General features: G+C 37.1%; 1 protein-coding gene across 1 annotated transcript in view; it reads left to right on the forward strand.

Moving 5' to 3' along the window:
* LOC308704248 (uncharacterized protein) overlaps positions 1-25,955 on the forward strand; it is a 40,069-nt gene that overhangs the window by 12,793 nt on the left and 1,321 nt on the right. The window contains exons 3-6 of the mRNA XM_081388401.1: positions 3,706-3,789; positions 4,246-6,180; positions 9,486-9,659; positions 12,793-12,954. Coding sequence (XP_081244527.1) covers positions 3,706-3,789; positions 4,246-6,180; positions 9,486-9,659; positions 12,793-12,954 — 2,355 coding nt within the window. The remainder of the gene's footprint in view (positions 1-3,705; positions 3,790-4,245; positions 6,181-9,485; positions 9,660-12,792; positions 12,955-25,955) is intronic.

The raw sequence follows: 25,955 nt of genomic DNA on the forward strand, positions 1-25,955 counted from the left end.
TGTAGTGCAAATATCTTTATATAATTATACTTCCATTATAGTTAACTTTCTTTCCAGTGCAAAACAATAATACATAAAAAAACAGCTAATAAAGAAAATATAAAATATTGCACTCACATACTGCATTCAAGCAACACAACACCTGTATTTATATTTTTGTGCTCTTTTCTTTTTCGCCAGCTGCTCGGAGGTAGTCATTTTTACATTTCCCGCTGTTGTCACTTGTCGTCATCGTTGCGACGATACGTGACTCACAATGACTGAAACGACCAATTAAAAGGGCATTCTCTGATGATGTTCCAAGATGTTAAAAATGCTACGCTGATCATAGACAAACAGGGGGACAAATTAATATCTACCGCACCGTCTGTTTTTTTTTTTTTCTTATCATAATCGTCTTCGTTCATAGTCTGATGTGTCTGTCATGGATTTGCACTGAATTGATTCTCAAAAATACAGAACAAAGTGCGTTCCGTATCAGTTCAATACGTAACAAGACTTTTATGTGTCAAATACGGGACGATTCCGTATTATACGGAACGGTTGGCAACCCTACCTGTACCCCCACTGACTGGCGAGAGGTGTGAGAGAAAGAGAAGTTGTTGAGAGCAGCAGGGGTTGCTGAGTCTTCTGGACGAATCCAGGTCTCAGTCAAGCCCAAGATATTGAGAGTAGATTGAGTTGCAAAGGCTGGAATGAAGTCCGCTTTATTGACTGCTGACTGACAATTCCAGAGACCCACAGAGTAAGAGAGAGAGGAGAAGCAAATGGGACGCAGATTAGCAGTATTGCGCTTTCTTCTGTGTGTGAAGAAAGAGCGTAGTGTAGACACAACATGAATGTACTGAAAGCATATGTTGAGTAAGAGAAAAAGGAAGTTTGGAAAGGAAAGGGGAAAAGAATATAATTAAGTGTGATACAGGTGTCCTTGCTCGGTGGAGTTGCGCTGGTAGAGTCCCAGGTCTTTACCCGAGTCAGTCTTCACACGAGGAGGTTGAACACAAGAACTGAACGCTTCTGCGGCAGCGCACACACTACATACATATACAGTATACTGCTTTCCAACGCTTGAGTGAGGACAGATGTGCCCACCCTTGCAATTAGCTCAGCAAAAGCAAATAGCCCGTAAATGGGAGAAATCAAAACTAAAGTGTTGGAGAGCATGACAGTAAAATTGCAGTGAAAAATAGCAACACTTAGCAAATGGGGCTGTTATTCAAAATAGCAATGTGTCCAATAAAAAACAGATTACTATAATAGTGAAAAATAAAAAGCAGATAATCGAAAAGAGTCCTTCCTCGTAGCGAATAATAATCTAAGCACCAACAGAACTGGGTATTAAGCAAAAACCACTTACGCGCTCTCGCCTTTTTCACTGACTGACCGCTTGTCGTGGCTTTCTCCTAAATCTCTCTAGTTTATATTTGCTTATACAGTCGCTGTGCCCGCCCTTACAATAAGCACATCAAAAGCCTGTAAATGGGAGAAATCGTAACTAAATTGTTGGACAGCACGACACTTCAGTGTAAAGTGGGAGAGATGATTGATTCAGGTGCGCTCTGTGTTTCCTCTTGAACAGATATGTGGCTATAGCGATCTACAAATTTATATAAATTGCATTTATCGTTTGAATTTCATGATACAGTTCTCAGAATTTGAAAGCTGAGACCTTGTTCTTATCACAATAACAAAGTAAATATCTTATTGCGATTATTGAACGGGAGGTGTGCTACAAATAATGTTTACTGAAGGTAAGAAATATTTACTATGTTTATAAAATTATTACCTTCATCTGGGCATGAAACTCTGGATGGTGATGATCCTTCAGGTGCTGCAACATTTTACATGTGTAGATATCTAAATCATTTTTTAGATATCCAAAAGACTTCTAAATAGTTTATTTAATTTGCTCATTCAGCGGATGCAGGTCCAGGAGATCATGTTTTTTCACCATGTTTTCATTTTGAGAGTTTTACTCGTGCTGAAACTTCATGTTATGCATTCGCCCGCTTTACCCAGATAATCACCTTGTGAACTCCCTATTAACAGCCTCACAGAGCATCCAGGCATCCACGCGTGTGAAGCAAGTGTAAAATCTCAGTTCGAAAGAGTCTTTTTCAGTTTTTTAAGGGTATCTTCCAAATTATTATGGTTTAATAACTGTGACTGTGTTAATTGTGGGTAATTGTGAAATCAGGTAATCGTGACGTCCTTGCTCTTGTCTACTGATTGGTCAGTTTAAACTTAAAATGTTTTGTCACATAGTTAGGAAACAAATTCAAGGAAAACAGTGATCTGTGTCTGCTTCATTAAATTAACATTTATTCGTTTATATATAATTAGAGCTGTCAAAGTTAGCGTGTTAATAACGCGTTAACGCAAAATCATATTAACTGCACAATTTTTTTTTATCGCTCGATTAACGCAGCGCGTATTTTCTGTTTGACCCGTGGCCCAAAACCTAGTCGGAGAAATGGAGATACACAGTGTTGCCAACTTAGCGACATTGCAGACCCATTTAGCGATTTTTTTCCCTTCAACAAAGCGCCCAAACCTTATTTAGTTTCTGAGAATCTACCGGTACCGCCGGTACTGCTCTCCCAGCACGTGTGCGCGCCTCTCTCTCTCTCGCTCTCTCTCTGCGTCTCGCGCTGGAGAGAGGAGCAGCGCTTTAATTCAGTTAAACACAGATATGATGTTGCTTCTCTAATTTTACATGCAAGTATAGCCGAAATCGCAAAACAGATATTGTGTTTATCTTATGTGTATTTGATTTCATCAGACGACGGCTCGATTATCAGGATTTTTTGTGCAGATTAACATCTTGGAAGGGAGAGCTGGTTATGTCTTAATGGGTCGCGTTTCAGTCACCATTTCATATTCATTCCGTTGTTTGACAACAGAAACAGTAAAATATACCAATGAAAACAGTTTTATTGAGAATTTAGCTTCATCAAAATGGGCACAGAGAGAGACAAACTATAATGTAGCCTAATAATAAATAATAAATGTACATTTAGCATTTTCAGAAGAGCTGCCCTGTCATGCAAAAATCTAAATATGTTTGTGTTAGTGAATTGCTCAGTGCAAAGAAAGAGAAGTAATGGGAACCTGGTATTTCTTTGTTCTTTCTACATGTGTCTAATAGACATGAGCATGTTCTTTGAAAAACATCTATGACCTTTGAAACATGTCTCGTCTTCATGCTCTATGTTGACTATGGTTTCAATAATAAACATACATTTGCATAAAGCATCCATATTTATCCATGCCCACGTTGATTAGAGTATTACAAACTTGAAAAGTATTAATTTAAAACAAATAAAAAATGTGCGATTAATCGCGAGTTAACTCATGACAATCATGCGAATAATCGATTAAAATTTTTAATCGATTGACAGCCCTATATATAATATATATTTTAAAGATAAAACAGAGGTTTCATTAACAATATTGCATTAAAAACAATTAGGGTAACTTGAGCATTTTTTCATGCCTGCTGTAACTCTTTCATTCAGTTTGGCTCAGTTTAGCTTTCTTACATTTAATGTGTATTTGTTTGAAGTGTGTCTTACTGTTGATGAGACCTCTGTTTTCTTTACATGTAATACAAGTACTGCTCTATAAACCAGATTGGTGTTCATTTATTGGAGTAGACTGATAATCTGCAAAGAAACCATCTGAAATATTCTCTCTTTCTCTCAGTATCTTCAGCAGGAAGAGAAAGAGAGCAGCATCTCCTCTACAGCCGCCTGATCTCAGTGATGAAGCAGCGCCCTTTGACTGTCTGTGAGTATATTCATGAAGAGTGAGACATTCAGCACAAGAACACCGAGTGTACACACAAACAACAAGAGGGACATTATTACATTTTTATTTTATTTCAGCAATAAAGTTCTCTAAACAGAAAAAAAATTCATAAACTGAAATCATGTTCTCTTTTTTTAACAACAAATACAACAGAAACTGAATTTGTTATGTAAAGAAAGAATCAGTAGGGCCTTTGTTATATAGAGTCTCTGTCATTTCTCTTTTATATGTCTATATGACACTGTATTTTTGTTACATGGGTTTTCTGCATCAGCGTTATATGGACAGTAATCATATTATAGTCTATTAATCAAACACTTCTTTATAAATGTGTTTGTGGTATGATTTCAAATAGGATAATTTAATATTAGGGACATTTAAATATTTTCTCCCTTTTGTTTTTGTCTTTCTGTTCATCATAATGTTTTTTTTCAGTGGTGGGAGAGCTGACCAGATCAGAGATGTGTCCTGTCAGACCAGCTCATCCTCCTGTCAGAAACACATCAGTCATCATGACACAGAAGCAGCCCTGCAGCTCGACTCTCTCCAGCCAGTGCATGATGATCTGCAGAGAGTCAAAGACCAGCACAAAACCAGCATGAAGAACAGATATGAGAGGGTATTTGAGGGAATCAAACTACAAGAGAATCAAACCCTCCTGAACAGGATTTACACACAGCTGTACATCATAGAGGGAGAGAGTGAAGGAGTGAATGAAGAACATGAGGTGCTACAGATGGAGAAAAGTTACAAGACACTCCAAGACACTCCAATCCACTGCAATGACATATTTGATCCTTCACCTGAACCTGGATATGAGGAGAAGAGAAGAGAGAAGACAGACAAAATCAAGACTGTTCTTACTAAAGGCATCGCTGGAATTGGAAAAACCGTCTCTGTGCAGAAGTTCATTCTGGACTGGGCCGAGGGAAAAGCCAATCAGGATGTAGATTTCATGTTTGTGCTTCCATTTAGAGAGCTGAACTTGATTAAAGATCATCAGTACAGTCTTCACAGACTTCTGCTGGACTTTCATCCTGAACTTCGAGATCTGGACTCAGAGATGTATGATGAGTGTACAGTTGTGTTGATATTTGATGGTCTGGATGAAAGCAGATTGACACTGAAATTTTCAGACAGTGAGAAAGTTTCTGATGTGACTGAGTCTTCATCAGTGGGTGTGTTGATGTCAAACCTCATGAAAGGAGATCTGCTTCCCTCTGCTCTCATCTGGATCACCACCAGACCAGCAGCAGCCAATCAGATCCCCTCAAACTACATCAACCGTGTGACAGAAATTCAGGGATTCAATGACCCTCAGAAGGAGGAATATTTCAGGAAGAGAATCAGTGATGAACATCAAGCCAGCAGAATCATCTCACACATCAGAAAAGCAAGAAGCCTCCACATCATGTGTCACATACCCGTCTTCTGCTGGATCTCAGCCACTGTGCTTCAAAACATCCTGAAACAAGATCTCAGTGCAGAAATCCCTCAAACTCTGACTGAAATGTACATACACTTCCTCCTCATTCAAACTCATATGAGGAACCAGAAGTATGAAGAGAGAGATCCAGAGAATCTCCTGCAGTCCAACAGAGACGTGATTGTGAAACTTGCTGAACTGGCTTTCAATCAGCTGATGAAGGGCAATGTGATGTTCTATGAGGAGGACCTGATTGAGAGCGGCATAGACGTGACTGACGCCTCAGTGTATTCTGGGATTTGCACTGAGATCTTCAGGGAGGAATCTGTGATTTATCACAGGAAGGTTTACAGCTTTGTACATCTGAGCTTTCAGGAGTTTTTTGCAGCACTGTATGTGTTTTTCTGTTATTTACACAAGAACAGTGAAGTTATGAAAATGTTCCTCACAGGAAAGTCCAGAACTCAGTGTGAGAATGTTCCTCTGGATGTGTTTCTGAAGGAAGCAATGAATAAAGCCTTGAAGAGTGAAAATGGACACCTGGATCTTTTCCTTCGATTTCTTCATGGCATCTCACTGGAGTCCAACCAGAGACTCTTACAGGATCTGCTGATTCACACAGAGAACAACCCAGAGAGCGTCAAGAAAATAATCCAAAACCTCAAACGAGGTCAAAAAAACAATGTCAGTCCTGAAAGATGGATGAATCTGTCACACTGCTTGATTGAGATGAAGGATCATTCTGTTGTTAAAGAAATGCAGGCATTTTTAAACTCTAAAACAAAAAGAAAAAATCTTTCTCGTGCACAATGCTCAACATTGGCAAACATGATCCTGATGTCAGAGGAGGTGATGGATGAGTTAGACCCTAATAGGTACAACATCAAATCAAAAGAGGGCAAATTGAGACTGGTACCTGCTGTGAGGAACTGCAGAAAAGCTCTGTAAGTGTGAAAATATAAACATAATTATATTTGACAAGTTGTGATAGAGGTTTGATGAGTTTTATGGGGGGTTGTGTTCACTGTTCACAAACACTTTTTTTTGTGTAGTTTTATACTTTGTGAACATAACCAAGCTACCAGTAAAATTAGTCCAACTCTAAGGCAGGTGTTGATGTCATTTTAGTCTATAGAATTGGTTTATGTAATAAAGAACTTCCTCATATATATATATATATATATATATATATATATATATAGCTCCAGTCCTGGAGGACAAGTGTCCTGCTGAGTTTAGGACACTGACCTTCCAAATATCCTCACACAAGCAAATCTCATTCAGATTTACTTGCAAATTACAGACAGGTAGGGGTGCGACGGTTATAGTTGAACACCGTCATTAGAACTCTATAACCGGCAAAACCTTGTTATTAAAATATTTTTTACTAACATTTTTTATCATAGAGAATGTTTAAATACTAATTAAAAACAATTGTTAACAGTCTGTGTTATTAATGGTCTACGTCGTTTCCAACTGTATTTGATTCTTTGCCAAGTACCCCCTGACTGACCGCCAATCATTTGAAGTTTTGTTTTGTAAATCGTCAGACATGATTTTTACCACTTCATTAAGTTTTGCTTTGTAGAAAGCCTTTCTTTAAAGCGAATTTCGTTTTGTACAAATTGTATCTTAATTTTAATAAATGTTTCATCAACCAATTGCATGTATTTAATAAATAAAAAGCAAATAGACAATATAATAACCGTGACATGGAGGTGCCGGTGCGCCGCGTTCACTTGCATTGCATTGTGAACTAGAGCGCATCTCATCGTAAATGAATGAAACTCAGCGTAGGCCTATGCCTCATACATTAGCAGCATTAAATATCTTTGCTGCATCCTTTCTAGAACAGACAAGGGCTTTCTTGCGGCTCGCATCAGCAGAGCATTGCATCGTCCATAGACCGCAAAACAACCAGCGGATGGCGGGCGGGTGCGGCTTTGAAATTTGGTAAAAAAAAACTTTGGTGCGGATGATGAGTTTTGTGATGCGGTTGCGGACAAAATAATTACCCCATCCGCGTATCTCTATCGATAACAACATTGAACACTACACAAATATTAATTTTATTTGTTTAATTTAGGTGATTAATTTTTCATAGTGATATAGGAGGTTTTTGTTAAGGATTTGTTTACTGTGTGTGATTCATTTAATGGAAAGCACATTCACTGCTTGTCTTGCTGTTAATTTTAAAGCTACACTGTGTAACTTTTTTAGTTGATTCTTAGCAAAAAACACTTAGTTCTTTCAAAAATATATGTGCTCATTAATGTATATTTACTTCTTTCAAGTAATAAAGTATTCTCTTAAGTTTATAATCTGCCATTGAAAGTACATACGGGTGAGGGGTTCGAATGCCGGTCGCCATGTTGCCCCTCCATCTTGAAACTACATTAGCCAAAGAGGGACATGCCTGTAAATTCAAGCTTCGCCTTTTGCGTTTTTCACTCAGTGACACCGTGACGAATGCGAGGGAGAGATTACTCGCGAGCTCACGAGTGCCGGCAGATTTGAAAGATAGTGTGGTGTGTGCGTGCGTACTCACACTTGAAAGAGAGAATTAAAACGTCAACGCGACAGACAAATCAGCAAGACCATAGTCAATATTGGAGTAAGTTAACTTTTCCCAGATGGAAAGAGCTCATGAGGAGAAAATATTTAAAAACGGACGCCGAGGTTGCCTGCTTTCTTCTCGACAGGTAATTCAGCCTGTTGTAATTCATTTGTGTAAATTCGAAGTTTTATAGTTGCTTGTCTAACCATATTATGGTTGTGCATAACGCCAGAACGACCTCTAGTATAACTTCATCATCGCGTCAATGGTGAAAAAGTATTGTTTACCTTGTAACATAAATCTGTGCTGCATAAAAAATCATTTTTTTACATTGTAACGTTAGCCTAATCTGATTATGCTGGGATAGCCGATTCCAAGGGTGACGTTTACCTCCTGACATCTGTCCTGTAGTTTTATTCATTTTAGAGGTATTGTTTATTATTGTCATGGACGAAGTCGATAACTGGAAGCCATGTTAATCTTGGAATAATACGGCCACCGTAGGGTTTAAAACGCCCTCGGAATTGAGAGGAACAGAAACAAATATTCTCTGGGTAGTCATATACAATTTCACCGCTAGATGGTGGTAAAAATCACACAGTGTAGCTTTAAATAAACGTAGAGCAAGTAGCTAATCAGTGTCTGCTCGTTTATTCAAACTAAATTTTCGTCGCGACGAGCGAAACCCGTCACATTTGACTCACGTCATAACCGTCATCACCAATTCTGAAACCGGCACACCCCTACAGACAGGTGTATTTAACTAGAGTTCAAACTTAAGTCTGCAGGACATCAGCCCTCCAGGACTGGAGTTGAAGATCCTTGATGTACATAATGTACTTTTAATTAAAATCTTTGTTTTAATTTTGAACAGAGTGAATGTTAAAGTAATATGATCTTATGGTGAATTTGGTTAACTTAGTCAGTGCTTCTCAAACCTGTCCTGGGTCCCCCAACACTCCCTCATCTAACACACCCGATTTAACTCAGTAGTTCAATAGTAGAGACTACAAGAATTGAATTGGGTGTGACTGATGTGAGAGACCTCCAAAATGTGTGATGATGGGGAATAATATATTGCATTAAAATATTACAATATATTGAATAATGATGAATAATGTAATGTTCATGTTGAAAACAAAGTCTAATTGATCAAACAAAAATAAGTTCAAAACACTCAAAATTCCCATCCAAATAGTTGCCTCAATTTTTTTTTTTTTAAACCAAGGCAATATATTTTTTAGTTTGGAAACCTGTTGCCTTAAATTTCTCAATTATTTCTAACACATTCTCAAACAAAATATTGCCTTGGTTTATCTCAAAAATAATTGGGGCGACTATTTGAATGAGTATTTAGTGTTAAGTAATACCAACAGAACTTTCCTCGTAAACTCAACCCAAATACTTTGTGTAGCAGAAACATAACTCAAGTGAAAGTAACACATGAATACACATTAGTGCAATAATAAATATATTGTCACATATTTTTCAATATATGAAAAGTGACAATTCCTTTTGTATTATTCATTATATTTTAAGATACTAATGCAATAGATTATTCTGTATATTTCCAACATATTTAAACCATTTAATATATTGATCATAAATATGTATATGGAAATATATTATCTTTGCATAAGGGGACATCAGCACAACAGCATGCATTTTAACCAGAGTCCTTGCTGTTTTCAGATTGGCAAACTGTAATCTCACAGATCAGCACTGTGAAATTGTGGCCTCAGCTCTACAATCATCAAACTCCCCCCTGAGAGAGCTGGACCTGAGTAACAATGACCTGCAGGATTCAGGAGCAAAGCTGCTCTCTACTGGACTAAAGAGTCCAAACTGCCAACTTAACATACTGAGGTTTGTGTTTCACACTGATGAAAATTAGTACAGACCTCCGTCAAGCATGTTTAAGAAGAAAACATTTTGGGAAATAGAAAATTGTTCTGTTTTTCCCTTCATAAGCCTACCACAAATCTAACTGCCCTCTTGGAGCTGTGTATACAGTGGGGTCCAAAGGTTTGAGGCAAAAAGTAAAAAAGAAATTATATTCTGCACTGTTTATCATTTTATAAACATATTTTCATGACAAAGGACCCTTTTCAAAGCCCTGTCTTTTATATTTTACTGACCAGTCCTAAATTAATCACTGTTGCTGTTTTTTTTCTTCTACGTTTTGCTTTTTTTAGACTATATTTATGAATCAAATACAAACAAAAATAATCCCAAAATATGCTCATTTGTTTTTGTTGGGTCAACCAAAATAGTGACAAGGTTTCTAGAAATACAATTTTTTTCCCTTTAAGACATTCATGCTGTAGATTTGTGTCACCTTCATTTCTGTGACATCTACAAAAATCCTAATTTTTGTGAGTTCTCCATGATCTCCACCAGAGAACATTCTTTCTGACTCTTTAGCGTCTCCACCATGAACTACATCTCCCATAACCCATTGCCCAGACTCATTATGGTTTGATTACTTCTACCTGTCTATCATTTGCTTGTATAAGTTTGTCTATTTAAGCTCTGTGCTTCTACCCACTCTTTGCGAACTGTTAGTGTTAATACTGCAGTTCTTGAGTACTTATATTTTCAGCCAATGCATATTGGCATGCAAGATTTGCATCTCACATACTTAGGTTTGTGCTTCATAAAAAAATAAATAAAAAATGAGAAAATGTAAAAAGTCTAAAAATGACAGAAACATTTTGACTTGTTTGGGATAGTTTAATTAATACACGGTTTGATTCCATTATGCCAATTATATAATACTCTTCTGCCAATTAAGGCTAAAGTCTATCATGATCTAACATGTCATGATATTAACCCTTAAAGACCTAGAATATTTTTTGGGGCACCTGACTCCGTACTTTTCTTTGTTTCTCTAACCCATTATAGCATCAAGTGCCATATATCATTTTAACATTTTCACACGCAAGTTTTAAATATTCTGGCTGACCCCCAAGCGTGAGTTTTTCAAGGAAATTATTTCTGTTATTTAGAACGTATCACTTTATTGTTTCCATGGTGATGCGTCATTGCTTGTCACGTGATATAAAGCAGCTACAATAGCGCTGAATGACTGATGATCTGCTTTTAATTTTTTTTTTATTATTGTATTGTTATTATTATTATTAATATTCCGATTGTCAAATATGTGCATGTGGATGTTTTGTTGTTTAAACACTTTTATAACGAGTGCATTAATTGAGTTTTATTACATGGCTTGGTTGAATTCTAATGTAGAATGCGGTCTGTTATTTCTTGATAACAACCGCCTCTCTATACATTATCCCTTACATATGTGTGCTGGGCGCCGTCATGTTATTTTGTGCCGCAGTTCAGAGAATCGGATCTGTTGGATTTACAACACGTGAATTCATCCACTTCTCCCAAAATACATGAAAGTACGTGGCTGGTGAATTGGGAGAAGAATAGAGTTCATTTTAAAGTTAGTTACACAATGTGTATCTAATATGAATAAAACGTGTCATCTAATTATAATGGTAAGGATTATTATTGCTGCTTCCATAAACATCAGTGTGTATTTATTTATTATTTATATAAATGTATTGTTTTTTAGTACTTATGTGAATTTAAATGTCTGAAACCTAAAATAAACATTCAGTGAAAACACTGAATAGTTGTGATATCTGTCTCTGGCTCAGCGCCAGTCAACGCGCAAAAGCACATTTGTATTTAGCAGTTGATCACTGACCATTCTAATCACACTGGTGTAATTGTACACTCCAGGGACCAGCCGAAGTTTCAATCTAGCTCATTTAAATTTCCATTTTTCCGTTTATTTTGTCTGGGAATGGATGAATTTGCCTGATTTAAGAAAAACAGCAGCACATTTTTTCAAACTCAAACAGAACCTCCTGAAGTTTGGATTTTTTTTCCAAGTTATATTTGGATATTCTAGTTCCCAGGTGAAATTTTGTCTACATGTATGTAGCAATCCCTAAGCAAGTAATAGCCATTTAATACAACATCATTATAGGCGCTTTTCATTGAAAAACTGGTGTTTTTTATTTAATGACAATGTAGATGTGTCCAAAAAAAAGTTCAGGAAATAAAGTAAATAGAAACATTGTTATTTACAAATACGAAAAGGAACTCTTGGCTGTGCCTGTTATCTCTGCAGTTAACGCAATTCCTTTGGGACATTGTGTAGTGACTCATTTGAAAACATAAATTTCAGTGCCTCATCTGATGTGTAAAGCAGTTTTATACTTCTTTTTGATTTGTCAGAGAGTTCTCTCATGGAAATCTATTATTTTGTGTTTGTTTTCATGCACGCAAATAGCCTATGCATGCACACACGCACTTACGCAACTACTTTCACTTTGCGTCAGTTCAAATTTTCAAAGAAAGATGTTAATTGGTGGTGCAAAAGACCAAACCTATGTTTATTGGTTGAGTAGATGATAGTTTCAACCAATCTGGGGATGGGGGTGGGCCTGCATCAACAATCGTTCCTGTTTGGCTCGGAGGAACAAACCGCATTGGTTTCTTTGACTTATCAATGCTGATCAAAACTTGATGACGCAATCACGTTCACTATGGAGCCTCTGAATGTCCAACTGAGACAAACGCCGGAAATCTCCTCTTTACAAGACTTTTTAAAGCACACAGATTGGATTAGTGTTTCAGTAGTTATTAAACATTTAAGAACAATAGTTATTTTTAGCCGTGAGCGGCTGTTTCTGTCTTTAAGAGTTAACCTACCTAAGCTTTTTATAAAAGATTAAACCTTGGCTGTAGTCGTAGTCATTAATAGTCATTTTTGACCAGAAACAGTGAGACCTGCAAATTTTTCACTTATTTATTTGTAATTTCCTCTGTTTCACCATTATCTGACAAAGACAAGGTAACAGAACATTCGGGACTTTATATCCCACCCCTAGCGCAGACCCTGCCTCGGGCTATATTTTTACTGTACATCTCTAGAAATGAAGCACACTAACATGAACACTTGCTGTTGTTGTAGATTATCTGGCTGTATGGTGACAGAGGAAGGTTGTGCTGCTCTGGCATCAGCTCTGAGTTCAAACCCTTCACACCTGAGAGAGCTGGATCTGAGCTACAATCACCCAGGAGAATCAGGAGTGAAGCTGCTTTCTTATACACTCAAACATCTGGACAAACTCAAGTATGTAGAGCAGTAACAGTCATCATGTCTGATGTGTATTTGAGTGTTAAATTTGAGAAAGACTGAGTTTTCCATTGGAGTATTTTTTTTTTTTTGGTTGTCATGAGATGATACTTTTGTTCTCAAAAAAAGACTTAGACTGTACATTAATGTATTGCTCTATCCTCTTAACCTGTTAACCGTTGCCAGTGCGCCCGCGCACTGAAGCGTTTTTTTTTTATATATAGTTCAAAGTTACTATCAGATTTAATGTTATACCTTGACAAACTATACATGATTAAAAAGATATAAGACTCAAGTTTCAGTATTTGACCACTATTGTATTCTGAGAAACTTATAGCGACAGTTATTTCTTAATTTGTGTCAGGAGTTATGAAATGAAAAAATGAGTCGATACCTTTAATATGAATTATGCGCGTCAGCCGCTCCCATTCATAAAAAAACTCCCGTGCTGTCGTCATGACAGCGATACACAAAACAACGTCCCTCAGGGCTTTAGCTCAAAAATGTGCAGATTTGGAGAAATATTGATATATTCTCATAGATTCACGTCATATTTCTATAGACAGGAATAATATTTATTGAATTTATACCCAAATGCGTCGATGTAATCTTTATGAGCGCTTGGATCCTCTGATACTGTGTTTTCAATCCATACCAATAGCCTGAGGGCGCCCTCGCCGCCCTGTGCACAATTAATAGTCCATTATATAGAACATGAAGAAGAGCCATGATCATGTGAAATTCCAGGACGTCACTGATACACACAAAGCTACAGAGATCGCGCTGTAACATGCAGATAAAGATGTTTTGAAGACAATAAACATGATTGCAATGATATTTGAGTTACCTGTGTTTTTCAAGCCATGCCAGGTATTTTCATAATAATAGATTATATTTATAATGTAATGCTAATCTAAATAGACTATCATTGTGCAGAATACTATACCATAGTATATTTTCTGTCTGATTTTTTTATCTGAAGCCAAATTAAATCACAGAAGATTATTTAAAATACTTGACCTGCGTTATAAAGTAAGTTTGGAGCACAAACATGGTTTTAATCTCATAAATTGCCGTGTATTGATGGTGTGCTAAGCTAACATGCTAGCTAGCCCTAGGTGCACCTGCCACTAGGAGTTATACTTATATGATTTTTTGAATGCTTACTGAAATGTTTCTTTATTCAAGAACTGCATTTGATACAGTTTAAAATGTGAGGTGAACTTTGAGAAAAGAAATTAGGGACTGAAAACCTATGAATAGCCTGTGAATAGCCAGTCGTTAGTAGCTATAATGCAGACAAAAGAAATGCATATTTCGAGCCATAACCAGGCTGGAGAGGTGTGAATGTGTGCAGGGGGAGACAGACTGAATGGGGATCGTTTGCACCACAAAACAATAGAGACAATATACTGGATAGATGGTTAGAAGATGACAATAAACATCAGTTGCATTTTAGAGTCAAATCAAAATAAAGTCATTTGACATGGTCTTGAAAAACATTTAACTAAATACAGAGTTTTGGACTTATTATCTTCAGATTTTAAACATAAAATGTTTAGATGTGGCTTTAGCTGTAGTGCATTTCTAGATTGCTACAGTGCCAACTTCAATTTTATTTTCATGAGGATGTTTCATAAAAATTAATTTCTAATAACTTTACAAGATTTTGAAGCTATTTATAACAATTTTTTTCATTATGACAATAATTAATTCTACATTTACAATAAACTGCCAGGTGTCAGCTTTCAAATGAGATCATACTTGTGCTTTTAGTACAAAGGGTTCATGAACTGTATCTGTTTCAGTCTGGGTATGTAATTTCTGGGGATTTTTCAAAAGTGGGGTTACAGGTTAATGCATACCACAAATAATGTTCTGAAATATTAAAACACAATTATCATTCATAATAAATTAACAGACATGGAGATTAGGGCTGTCGCGGTGAAGGAATTTCCCTTGCGGTAATTTTGAGTGGCTCAATAGCGTGGCATGCGGTATTATCGCCATTTATTTATTTATTTATTTATTTAGATACATTTATATTTATTTGTTGCTATATAAATAGGTTTTACCATGTGGTCAGCATGCACAAAAACGAGTAGCCTACATTTTCAGTAACCAATGTAACCGAAACTAAACAGCAGAGCTCATTGAAAGGCTGTCAATCAGCGCGCATTACATTGTTACGGCAACGGACTGTCTTTGAGTGAGTCATTAAACCGTTCATTCAACGAACACGTTCAAAAACGCTGATTCTTTAAAAGATAGTAATGAAACAAGTTGTTAAGCTCCACTTTTCAAGGCTGAGCTGACCAGCAATGCGTCGCATGGGTAACGCTGAAGCTGACGCTTAAATGGCATTGATTCAATGCGTGACTCGCTGCTTCTTGATTTTCGCGGCTTCCTCGCGCTGTGGATGCTGACCAGCGCTGTCGCTGATGCCATTCATGGTAAATCCCCTTAAGCCTAGTTCACACTATATGACTTTAAAACATCAGGCTGAACTGTGCGGTTCACACTACATGACTTGCTCTCTGTGAAATCAGGAGTGTTCAAGTTGTTGAGCTGTTCACACCACACGACACAGCGTGATTGATCCGCAACAGGAGGTAACGCACTACAGGAGTTGACAACAACTCTGTCACCCAACCATAGGCGTAATTTGCGGGTGGGATGGGTGGGACATGTACCCACCACTATTTTCTAAGGTCGATATTGTCCCCACCACTATTGAAACATCTCGCGGCACGAATGTACCAATACAAATAAACAAAACATCTTCAGCTAACTAGCAGAGCATTCATTTCGTTCGTTTTTTAAATAAGACGTGATCTAGCGCTGAAATATGTGGGTTTTTTTAAATCAACTGATCAAAGTGCTCGTTGCCGCTGCGATCAGTGGCATGGATACTGTGTTTGTTTCTGGCTCGCGCACAGCCTTCACTCAGACGTGCACTTCAATCCGTTGTGGAGAGACTCGGTTCCGGTGAAATTAGAAAACAAAAAACACACAAAAAAAGTGTCCCTGCCTGATATACAACCACTGAAAAACATAATCGGTTTTGATGAGAAAAAAAAAAAAACTATATGAGTGCGGATTAGAACCCAGAACCTCTGACACGCGTGGCAAAAATTCTACCCCTGGACCACTTAAATACACGCTTAATTTTGTCGGATCAACATATAATAGGCCTCACTGAACGACCACTTAAACCCAATCAATGTACTATTTAAATAGATTGCTGGACATTGTAGTGTTATATCTGTTTTATGATTAAGCATTGTGTCTTTGAAAACCGCGTATTTACCCGGTGACCTCAACCCATGCCTTGCTCTGATTGGCTGTAGTTCATGACATCAGTGAGGTTGAGTCGGCCGACAGCTCTGGATATCTAGCATGCTAGATATTTTTCTGGGCTCGGCGAGGCGTCTGCGAGCGTCTTTGATGTGTTGTTGGCTCTTTCATACTAACAGATTGGCGAGCGTTCATCGCCCGCTAATCCCCCGCGATTTGCACGCGATAACACCCCGACCTGTCGGAGAGCTCAACGATTTGCAAATCGGGCTTAAAATCATGTAGTGTGAACTAGGCTTTAAACGTTAAGAGGATGACACAAGAAATATTTCGCTTTCCTTGGACACGGAAAGCTTTTCACGCATATATATGACTTGACCTCAAAGGTAATCGCACGCGCTCAGTCGATCTCTCTCATTCACTGTCTGTTAAGTCTTAAAGGGTTAGTTCACCCAAAAATGAAAATTCTGTCAGTAATTACTCACCCTCATGTTGTTCCAACCATGTAAGTCTTTCGTTCATCTTCGGAACACAAATTAAGATATTTTTGATGAAATCTGACAGAATTTTGACTCCTCCATAGGCTTCCAGTGTGACCGAAACTCACCGGCCCAGAATAGTTATTAAAACATCGTTAAAATAGTCCAAGTAACTACAGTGGCACTACATTAAGTTTATCATGCGACGAGAATACTTTTTGTGCGCAAAAACAAACAAAAATAACGACTTTATTCCACTTTTCATTTCCTTCTCTCTGGGCCTCGTAGTGTTTTTGCGCTGCGCGTCTGTGTTGCACGTCATCACGCAACACACACATGACCGGCGTCGGCCAATAGTGAGCCTACGTGGTGACGTGTAACACAGACGCGCTACGCATTGTGCGCAAAAAGACTACGCGAACCAACTAGAGGCCCAGAGAGAAGGAAATGAAAAGTGGAATAAAGTCGTTATTTTTATTTGTTTTTGCGCACAGAAAGTATTCTCGTCGCTTGATATACTTAAGATTGAGCCACTGGAGTCACTTGGACTATATTAACGATCTCTTTAATAACTTTTCTGGGCCAGCAAGTTTCGGTCACATAGAAGCCTATGGAGGAGTGAAACATGGCTCAGATTTCATCAAAAATATCTTAATTTGTGTTCCGAAGATGAACGAAGGTCTTACGCGGTTGGAACAACATGAGGGTGAGTAATTACTGACAGAATTTTCATTTTTGGGTGAACTAACCCTTTAAGTGCAAATCAATGAAGACTCTGTCTTATCATTATTAACTTATTTAACATTCAATACACAAGCACAAAGTTCAAAACAAGAAGGGTATAGCCTTATGAAAAAAGAAAACATGCGAATATCGCGGTTGCTGCGGTTACCTGCGGTTGGCTTCTCAGTAGCGCGGTTTTACAATTTTGCGGTTATCGCGACAGCCCTAATAGAGATTTATCATGATGACCATAATAATAATAATAATAATAATAATAATAATAGGATTATTAGCTTCAGTCATGGATAAAAAAAAATTATTCCACCTTCTCCATAAAAAAAAAAATCATAATTTATTAGGGCACTGATATGACTGAAGTTATCATCATTGAGTGAACATAATTTAAACATATTTGTCACAATGAGCAAATTTTCACAAATGTGTTACTGTTATTTTTATATTCTATTTTTTTTTTTTTTTTTTTTAATCGAGTTACATTTTTCTGAAAGTTCCAAAACAAAATCACCTTAAAATCCCTGGTAATACCACCAAACTTGGCACACACCAAATATCTGTTGGAAAAATATAGATAATTTTTTTCCCCATGATACCACAATTGTTTGATTAGCATTGAGACAGACAGTCTATATATTAAGACCTAATGTAACGCACAGATGATGAATTAACAGGTATAATAATGGCTATAATCAGCCTATATATTAAGACCTACTGTAACGCACAGATGTAATATAATGTTACACATCAGATGTTTTTCCTCAACAGTTAACCAAACATTCACTTAAGACATAACAGATAATGTTTGAGTGAATATTCGGCAAGACAGACATTTTGAAATACTGTAATTCTGGGTGTATGTTTATCAGGATCTCACGCTGTCTGAGGCGTCTTTGTGTGCACGCCTCAGATCTGTCAGTCAGCGAGAATAAGATCGTTCTGTTTACATCAGCATGAGTTTGAAAATCACATTTCATTGGTTCAGACTCATGCCACTGAGAATTCGCTATGAATTTTCACAAAGTTGAAATGCTGCGCTTTAAAACGATACAAAACTTGTGCTGAGAGGAGGCGCCAGTCATCGAGACGTGAGTGGAGGAAATTGCATTTTTTTCATGGATTAAAGGAAAGGTAATCCTCTTAGCGTACAAATAAACGTACAAATAAAGATACTTTTAGATGTTCAATTGCTATTTGGAGCGTTGGGATCGCTAGAGAGGGCTTAATGAACTAATTTTTGTGAAAACCTCAAATTCGGCCAAAATTGACATTTTTCACTTATTTTGCCTGTAACTCATAATTAGTCTGTGCACATTTCAACTCAATTTGCCAGCACGGGTAACATTTGTTTACGTTTGTAAGTCTTTAATGATAGAAAATGACTGTGTCCAGCTGTAACACTCTTTTTATATCCATGTGTATGTTTGTACCTAAAAGACATGATACAAACAAAACAAAAAACAAATATGCCAAATGAATATTAAGTGCCTGTGTACTGCATGTATGAAATGGACCAGTAGCACAACTGCTAGTGGACGGGAAGTTAACAAACTGGAACTGCACCACATAATAATCAGTGTTATGTTCTGCTCTATGACTATACACTGTAAACCCAGCAAGTTAAGCTAACTCGTTTAATTTGAGGAAACCGATTATCTCAATTCAGTTAAGGTTTTTTTTTTTGTTTTTTTTTTAACAATAGTTATGAGTACTCTGTAGTGTACCTATTTCAATTGAGTCCACTAAAACAAGGATATTTCTTATTATACTACAGGGCCGTTGAATGCTTGAATCTGATTGGTTGACGAACGTTCTAAGGTGTGCATTATTTTCAGGGAAACGCACAGCTAAAGTAGTTCCAGGCAGGTCTTGACCGCATTACAGTTCCATATCACTTCGCGTAGTTAACGGTAATAACGGAAAATAGGATACAATTCATAACAATAAATAGCATTTAGCCCCATGCGCTTGATCTGCAATTTTCAATGTCTAGCTTCACAATCAATAGAAACATGCAGTTTAATTTTAATAAATAAAGTATATAGTCCTGTCTATATTACAATCAATAGAAAATTAAACTGAATATAGGCTAAATAAATGGATAGTCCTGCAGTACGGATTTTTATTGCAGATAATAATAAATAAATAATTATTTATAGGCCCACTTGTTAAAAGGGCTTTGTGTTTCATTTATTTGGCTATAGTCTACTGTCATCTGTCAATAAAAAAAAAAAAAAAAAAAGAATGACCGAATTAATTAAAACGAATTAAATTAATAAATAAATAAGCTAATAATACTGACGCACATGCTTTTCTGTCTCATTATTGCAACATCTCTCTCTAATAACTGCATTAATAACTGCATAAAGCCAGGGACACACTTTAAGGCCGGTTATGAATGCAATTTGATACTTATGACTGATCATTCCCAAACGCGTGTTCAGCGCGTTCAGTCTGTGTTCAGAGTCGGTGTTTAAAATCTGCTGCAGTCGATGAAAACAGTCAGAGAATGTGTCAGCTAGTCGTGTGTCCCAGCATTAGTCTGCTATCAGTGGCTCAAACCTCCGTTACTAACTCTAAAATGACGTTTTGGAATTAGCAACGGAGGCATGGTATTACATGCGTAAGAAATTAGTCCTACATACAAGAGCGTTTTAATGACAAAAACTTTACAAACGTCTTGAAATACATAATCTGAACAATGTTTCGAGGTGTGGTAACTGTAGTATAAGCGGAATAATTGACTTCAGGCCGTTGAATTATTAGAAGAATAATGCACACCCGAGGTGTAACGGCCACTCCGCTTCGCGTTGTGACCGCATTACCACCTCGGGTGTGCATTATTTTTCTAATAATTCAACGGCCTGTCGTCAATTATTCCTTACATATACAATCAAACTATACACTGCTTTCAAATACTAAAGTATTTGTAAAGCTGAAACTTCACTATATGAGTAAATATAGTGCAGGTGTTTATGGCAGCGTCTGTAAATACCTGCAAGTGAAAATGATTTACACAAAATGATTATGACTAGAGTAGAGCCGGGCGATACAGCTAAACAATTTATCACAATATAATATTGTTTTATAATATATAACATCGTTTCATATCATACAGTATCAATAATTATTGAACATTTGTACCTTGAACATTTGTAATATGTTTATAATGATGCTGGAAATTCAGCTTTGCATCACAGGAATAAATGATAATTTAAAGTATAATATATTATTACAATTTAAAATAATTGGTTTTCAATTTATCACAATATTACATTTTTTCTGTATTTTTGATCAAATAAATGCAGGCTTGATGAGCAGAAGAAACTTCTTTCAAAAACATTAAAAATAGTAATGTTTCCAAACTTTTGACCTGTACTGTATTTTGTAAATTTCCTGCTGTAAATATATAAAGCATTTATTTTTGTGAGTGAATGCAACACAATCGTGAACATTAATGGAGAACTTTAAAGGAGATTTTCTCAATGTCTCGATTTTTTTGCACCCTCAGATTCCAGATTTTCAAGTAGTTGAATCTCGGCCAAATATTGTCCTAATGTCCTGATGGAAAGATTATTATATTATTCAGCTTTCAGATGATGTATTAATCTCAATTTAAAAAAAAAATGACCCATGTGATCCAGGGTCACATATTTTCTAAAAGTTGAACCTCTTTTTACTTTACATGGTTTTCTAAACATGCGGCGCTCTTGTGAGAGACTCGAGTGCGACAGTCAAAGTTTTCTGTCTAGAAAATGTGCTAAATATGTGTTCTGTGTGAATGGTTTGGTTTCGGTTTTGACGTGAACAAGATGTTTGTCCGCATTGAGCTTCTCTATTTCTCTAATATGTTGAATGAAAAGCGCAGCTGGCGAACAAAACATTAATACGCAACAATGACACTTATATAAACATCATCCTCACATCTTGCGAGTCACTGATAGTCTCCTAAACTCTAATGCACAATTTTTGCATTTGAATGTGGATTTGTATTTTAAATTTGACGAATATTCGTGTCCTTTTTATTCACTATCATCTCATCGCAGAACAACAACGGCCCTCATTTCAGCGTGTGTCCGTGTGTTCTGATGTCACTAAACCTCACGGCAATGCAGCGTATTGTCTGTTTGCTTGTCACTCATAGCAGCGCCTTTAAACGAAATGAGCGTAAAACTATTAGTGTTATACCGAATATTTATTCTATTGTTATCGATGAAAGTGTGCTGTCGATAAATACTGATACCGTTTTATTGCTGGGGCCTAGACTAGAGTTTAAACTATAGAGTGTCAAGATCTATGTTGGTCAGACTTTATGTTGAGCTTAAAGCACAATGCCATTTCAATTACACAAATGAGCACAACACGTCATCAGTCTGCGAATAAACTGTGTCCATCATCTTAACGCATTTGAACTAATGCAAAACTCAATATAATCTCCGTCTAGAACATCACATTTCTCTGTTAATTCTGAGATTATATTGACATGTCCGTTTCCATTCAGATTGAATCCTGACTGAAATTGCGCACGCTCCACTAATCTGCCGGATCCTTCCGGGATCTCAGAGTTTACAGATTAAGCTCTGAGTTTTCCTGAGGAACATCTGATGTTACATGACATTTGTTTAGCAAAGTTGTTTTATTTTATGTCTTTCCGCTGATGAGCGATTAGACATTATACTTTTTAGTAATTTGTTTCTTTCATCATGCCTGTATTTATGCTATAGTTTTATGTTTAGTTCTGCTATAACTAATAGAAAAGAGGAATGATGGTCGGTTCACGTTACACTGATCCGACACGCCGTATTAAAGAACGACAAAACAACATTTATTGGGTGAAATTCATGATAAAATCATCAGAATTTTAAAGTTGAGACAGACTTTGTTTCATATTAAAATGAACAAACCCTAGTGACAATAAAATACTAAAATGTATTTGAAATGCATATACAAATTCATTTTATGCTAAATTTACATTTACAATGTATTTAATAAAAACACCCTGCAGTTGTACTGTTAGTTTACTAAATTTATATAATTAAAGTCTGCTAAACTGGAACTAATGTTGTACTTAAAGCTCCAATATGTAGGAATTTTGTAATAAAATTTCCGAAAATAACTTGCACAGTGTGATATATTTCCTCCAGTTGTGTACTTACAATATCTCAAAAGTCTCCAAATATTTTTTATTTCAGAGAAATTCCGATTTTAAATAACTGGCCGTCCCGGAAAAGAAATGTCGCGCCTCAGTGACGCAATATCCGCTCTATCCTAGTTTTCCGGTGTGGACCATGTGATCGGATATTCCACCACACCGGATTTTTTTTTATTTTTTTTTTTACAACAACTTTTTTGAGTTTTTTTTTCTTATCACAATAAACAATAAAGACGTCTGACAAAGAATAAAAAAAGAATAAAATAAAAAATATGACCCACCACACCGGAATATCGCATGGTAAAATGCGGAAGTGGTGGTTAAAGCGTTATAGCCATAGACTGTATGGTTATAGCTGTTATGGATCACGAACTCTTTGGCGAGTATTGAAGTGCCAACAAAACGAAAGCGTCCATATTCGGATACACGCGGAGTCACGGACTGTGTGACAAACGGAGGAATAAAACCCGGATAAATATCGGCCAGGCGATTTCGAGATGGAGAGAGCTGCGCGACAATCTTGGACTTGACCGAGACTCTGCTCTCGCGAGTGTATTGATAGACAGGTAAGACATGCAACTGTCAATAATAGCACTTATAAACAAAGTTATAATGCTCTTTGTACTTCGGTAAGGCTTTTTATCACGTGTGGTGACCGAGATTATGGCAGTACAATTAAATACAATCGGATATGATGTTAAAAAAATTTATTTAGTCTTTACTTGCAAATGTTCGTTCAAATTTACTTTTAGATATTGGTTTGAACACGTTAAACAACACGGCATTAACCATAAAAACGTAAAACTGCACAACATTAACCAAACAAATGATTTGACAAATAGCCAGGGACGGATTATGACTTGTAAAGGCCCTGGGGCCAGTTATCTCCAAAGGCCCCCCCAGCCCCCCCTCAGTTCGATAATAAAATCGTTTTTCGATAAATATAATGCACAATGTTGTTGGTGAAGACAGGGCTGCCAAATCTCACGCATCGTGTTGACACTGTTCTCTGTTTTTTCACGCAATGAAAAATCCCGAAGCAAAGAAGCCACTGACACCAACAGACAAGATAAGGCAGGTTACTTTTGATCAGACGCAGTGTCAGTCGATTCAGCCGGACAATAGCCTGCTATGTAAACCCCCGAAATCATAAGTTGTTATTTCAATGAGCTAAGGGCTGGATTAACAATTTCCTGTGTCCTGGGCAACAAGACTCAATGCCCTGGCGTAGTTCGGGGGGTTCGGGGGCATGCTCCCCCGAAAAAATTTGGATTTCTCTGATCTACATATGTGCAATTTAGGACTTTTGAAGGCCAAAAAATTATAAGAAATAGCCTAGCTTTAAAACCTTGTCATTAGATTATTTTTCAATACCTGCTCTCTCCTCATCTTCATAATTCTTTTTCTCCCATTCTTAAATTTGTAACTCCACAGGGCCTTCATATTCACATAGGGCCCAACAGTAAGTTCCAGGGAGCCTACATAGTCCAAGTGCCTTGTTTAAGAGGCCTTGTGTAGGCTATGGTACACATATATTACAGAATTAATAAACATTTGTTTTCATTGTTAATGGGTTTTCTGAACCAAACTGGATTGCGTGGCCTTAAACCCCAGGGCCCCCCCGGGCTTCTGTTAGGCTAGGGCCCCTGGGCACTGGCCCCATAGGCCCGGTCAGTAATCCATCCCTGCAAATAGCTGTATGTTGTAACGGGATAATATAGCATAACATTTCACGTTCCTTGCAGTTCATTAATTATGATGACATAAAATAATACGATCAGACATACAGGTAATACAAAAACGAATAAATTACCTCATCCGTGATCACCTCCTTCATAGCGTCATCAAGCTTCGCCTTTGTTATTGTTGGAAACTGCGCCCTCTTGTGGTCAAATACCAAAGTCGCATACTGGAGCTTTAAAGGAGAACTCCGGTCAATTTTAACATTGAGCTCATTTTATTGTACATTTGGAGTGCTGTCAGTACAGAGAACAACGACAAAAATCGGTGTTGCCTACACCGTGTTATCTTTTTAAAATTTGCACCCTGTTGACTTCAATGGGGCAAGTACTAAACCTGCTTTTAGTCTCTTAACATCCTTGATGTGTCATTACAAGTGCCCAGCTAATGTGAGTGATTCCTTCAGAGTGATCACGGGTGAATCTGACTGCAGTAGATGTGAAAGATATGAATAAAAATGATGTTATTTCAGCCAGCGCACATACCTGTATTTTCTTCCTGTTTTCGGTCGAAGTCCATAGTAATCGATTGCCGAGTTCACGCCCGTGATCATAGGTAACTAAACCTATGCGTGTGAACTCGACAATCGACTACTATGGGCTTCGACCGAAAACAGGAAGAAAATACAGGTATGTGCGCTGGCTGAAATAACATCATTTTTATTCATATCTTTCACATCTACTGCAGTCAGATTCCCCCGTGATCACTCTGAAGGAATCACTCACATTAGCTGGGCACTTGTAATGACACATCAAGGATGTTAAGAGGCTAAAAGCAGGTTTAAAACTTGCCCCATTGAAGTCAACAGGGTGCAAATTTTAAAAAGAGGATAACACAGTGTAGGCAACACCGATTTTTGTCACTGTTCTCTGTACTGACAGCACTCCAAATTTACAAAAAAATGAGCTCAATGTTAAAATTGACCGGAGTTCTCCTTTAATGTACTTAAGTTATCCTGAAATAGTGCTGAGGTTCAACTAGATAAACTTCAGTGTATCTGATTCTGCTAAAGTGAAACTATTGTAAGTATACTTTAGATACACTTTAAATATCTTGCATTTAAAGACTGATATTATACAGAGATCATACTGTCCTTATTAATAGTGATATTAAAACACATTTTAATTTAGGCTATATAAATCTATATAATAATAATATCTATATCTAATCTAATATATCTATTATACAAACACATCTAAACGATTAAAACGGTCCATCTCGAGAATCTCCTGGTGAAAAAAATAATCCATATCAGAGTCAATTAAAGTCAAGAAATAGTTAATCCATGATAGTTAGTCCAGCACTAGCGTCCACACAGCCGACATGTTTGTGGTTTGTCCAGGTTGTGTGTAAACAAGCTTTAAATATCAATGTTTCGGTCAATGATTCTGACTCTCCAAAAGTCAACCAATCAGCTTCACCCTTCCCGTAACACACTGAAAGCTCAGGCAAGATGGAGGAACAGCCAAACACAGTTTTATTCCTCTTCTCCATTAATAAATCCAGTAGCAGAGCCGCTGAGGGGTTTCACTGCTGGAAATCAGTTTATCCTTTGCTGAAAGTTCCTCGTTGTCATGGAGAGCGCAGCTCAT

The sequence above is a fragment of the Scardinius erythrophthalmus genome (assembly GCF_964197995.2).
Source record: "Scardinius erythrophthalmus genome assembly, chromosome: 1".
In the NCBI taxonomy this organism is placed as follows: Eukaryota; Metazoa; Chordata; class Actinopteri; order Cypriniformes; family Leuciscidae; genus Scardinius; species Scardinius erythrophthalmus.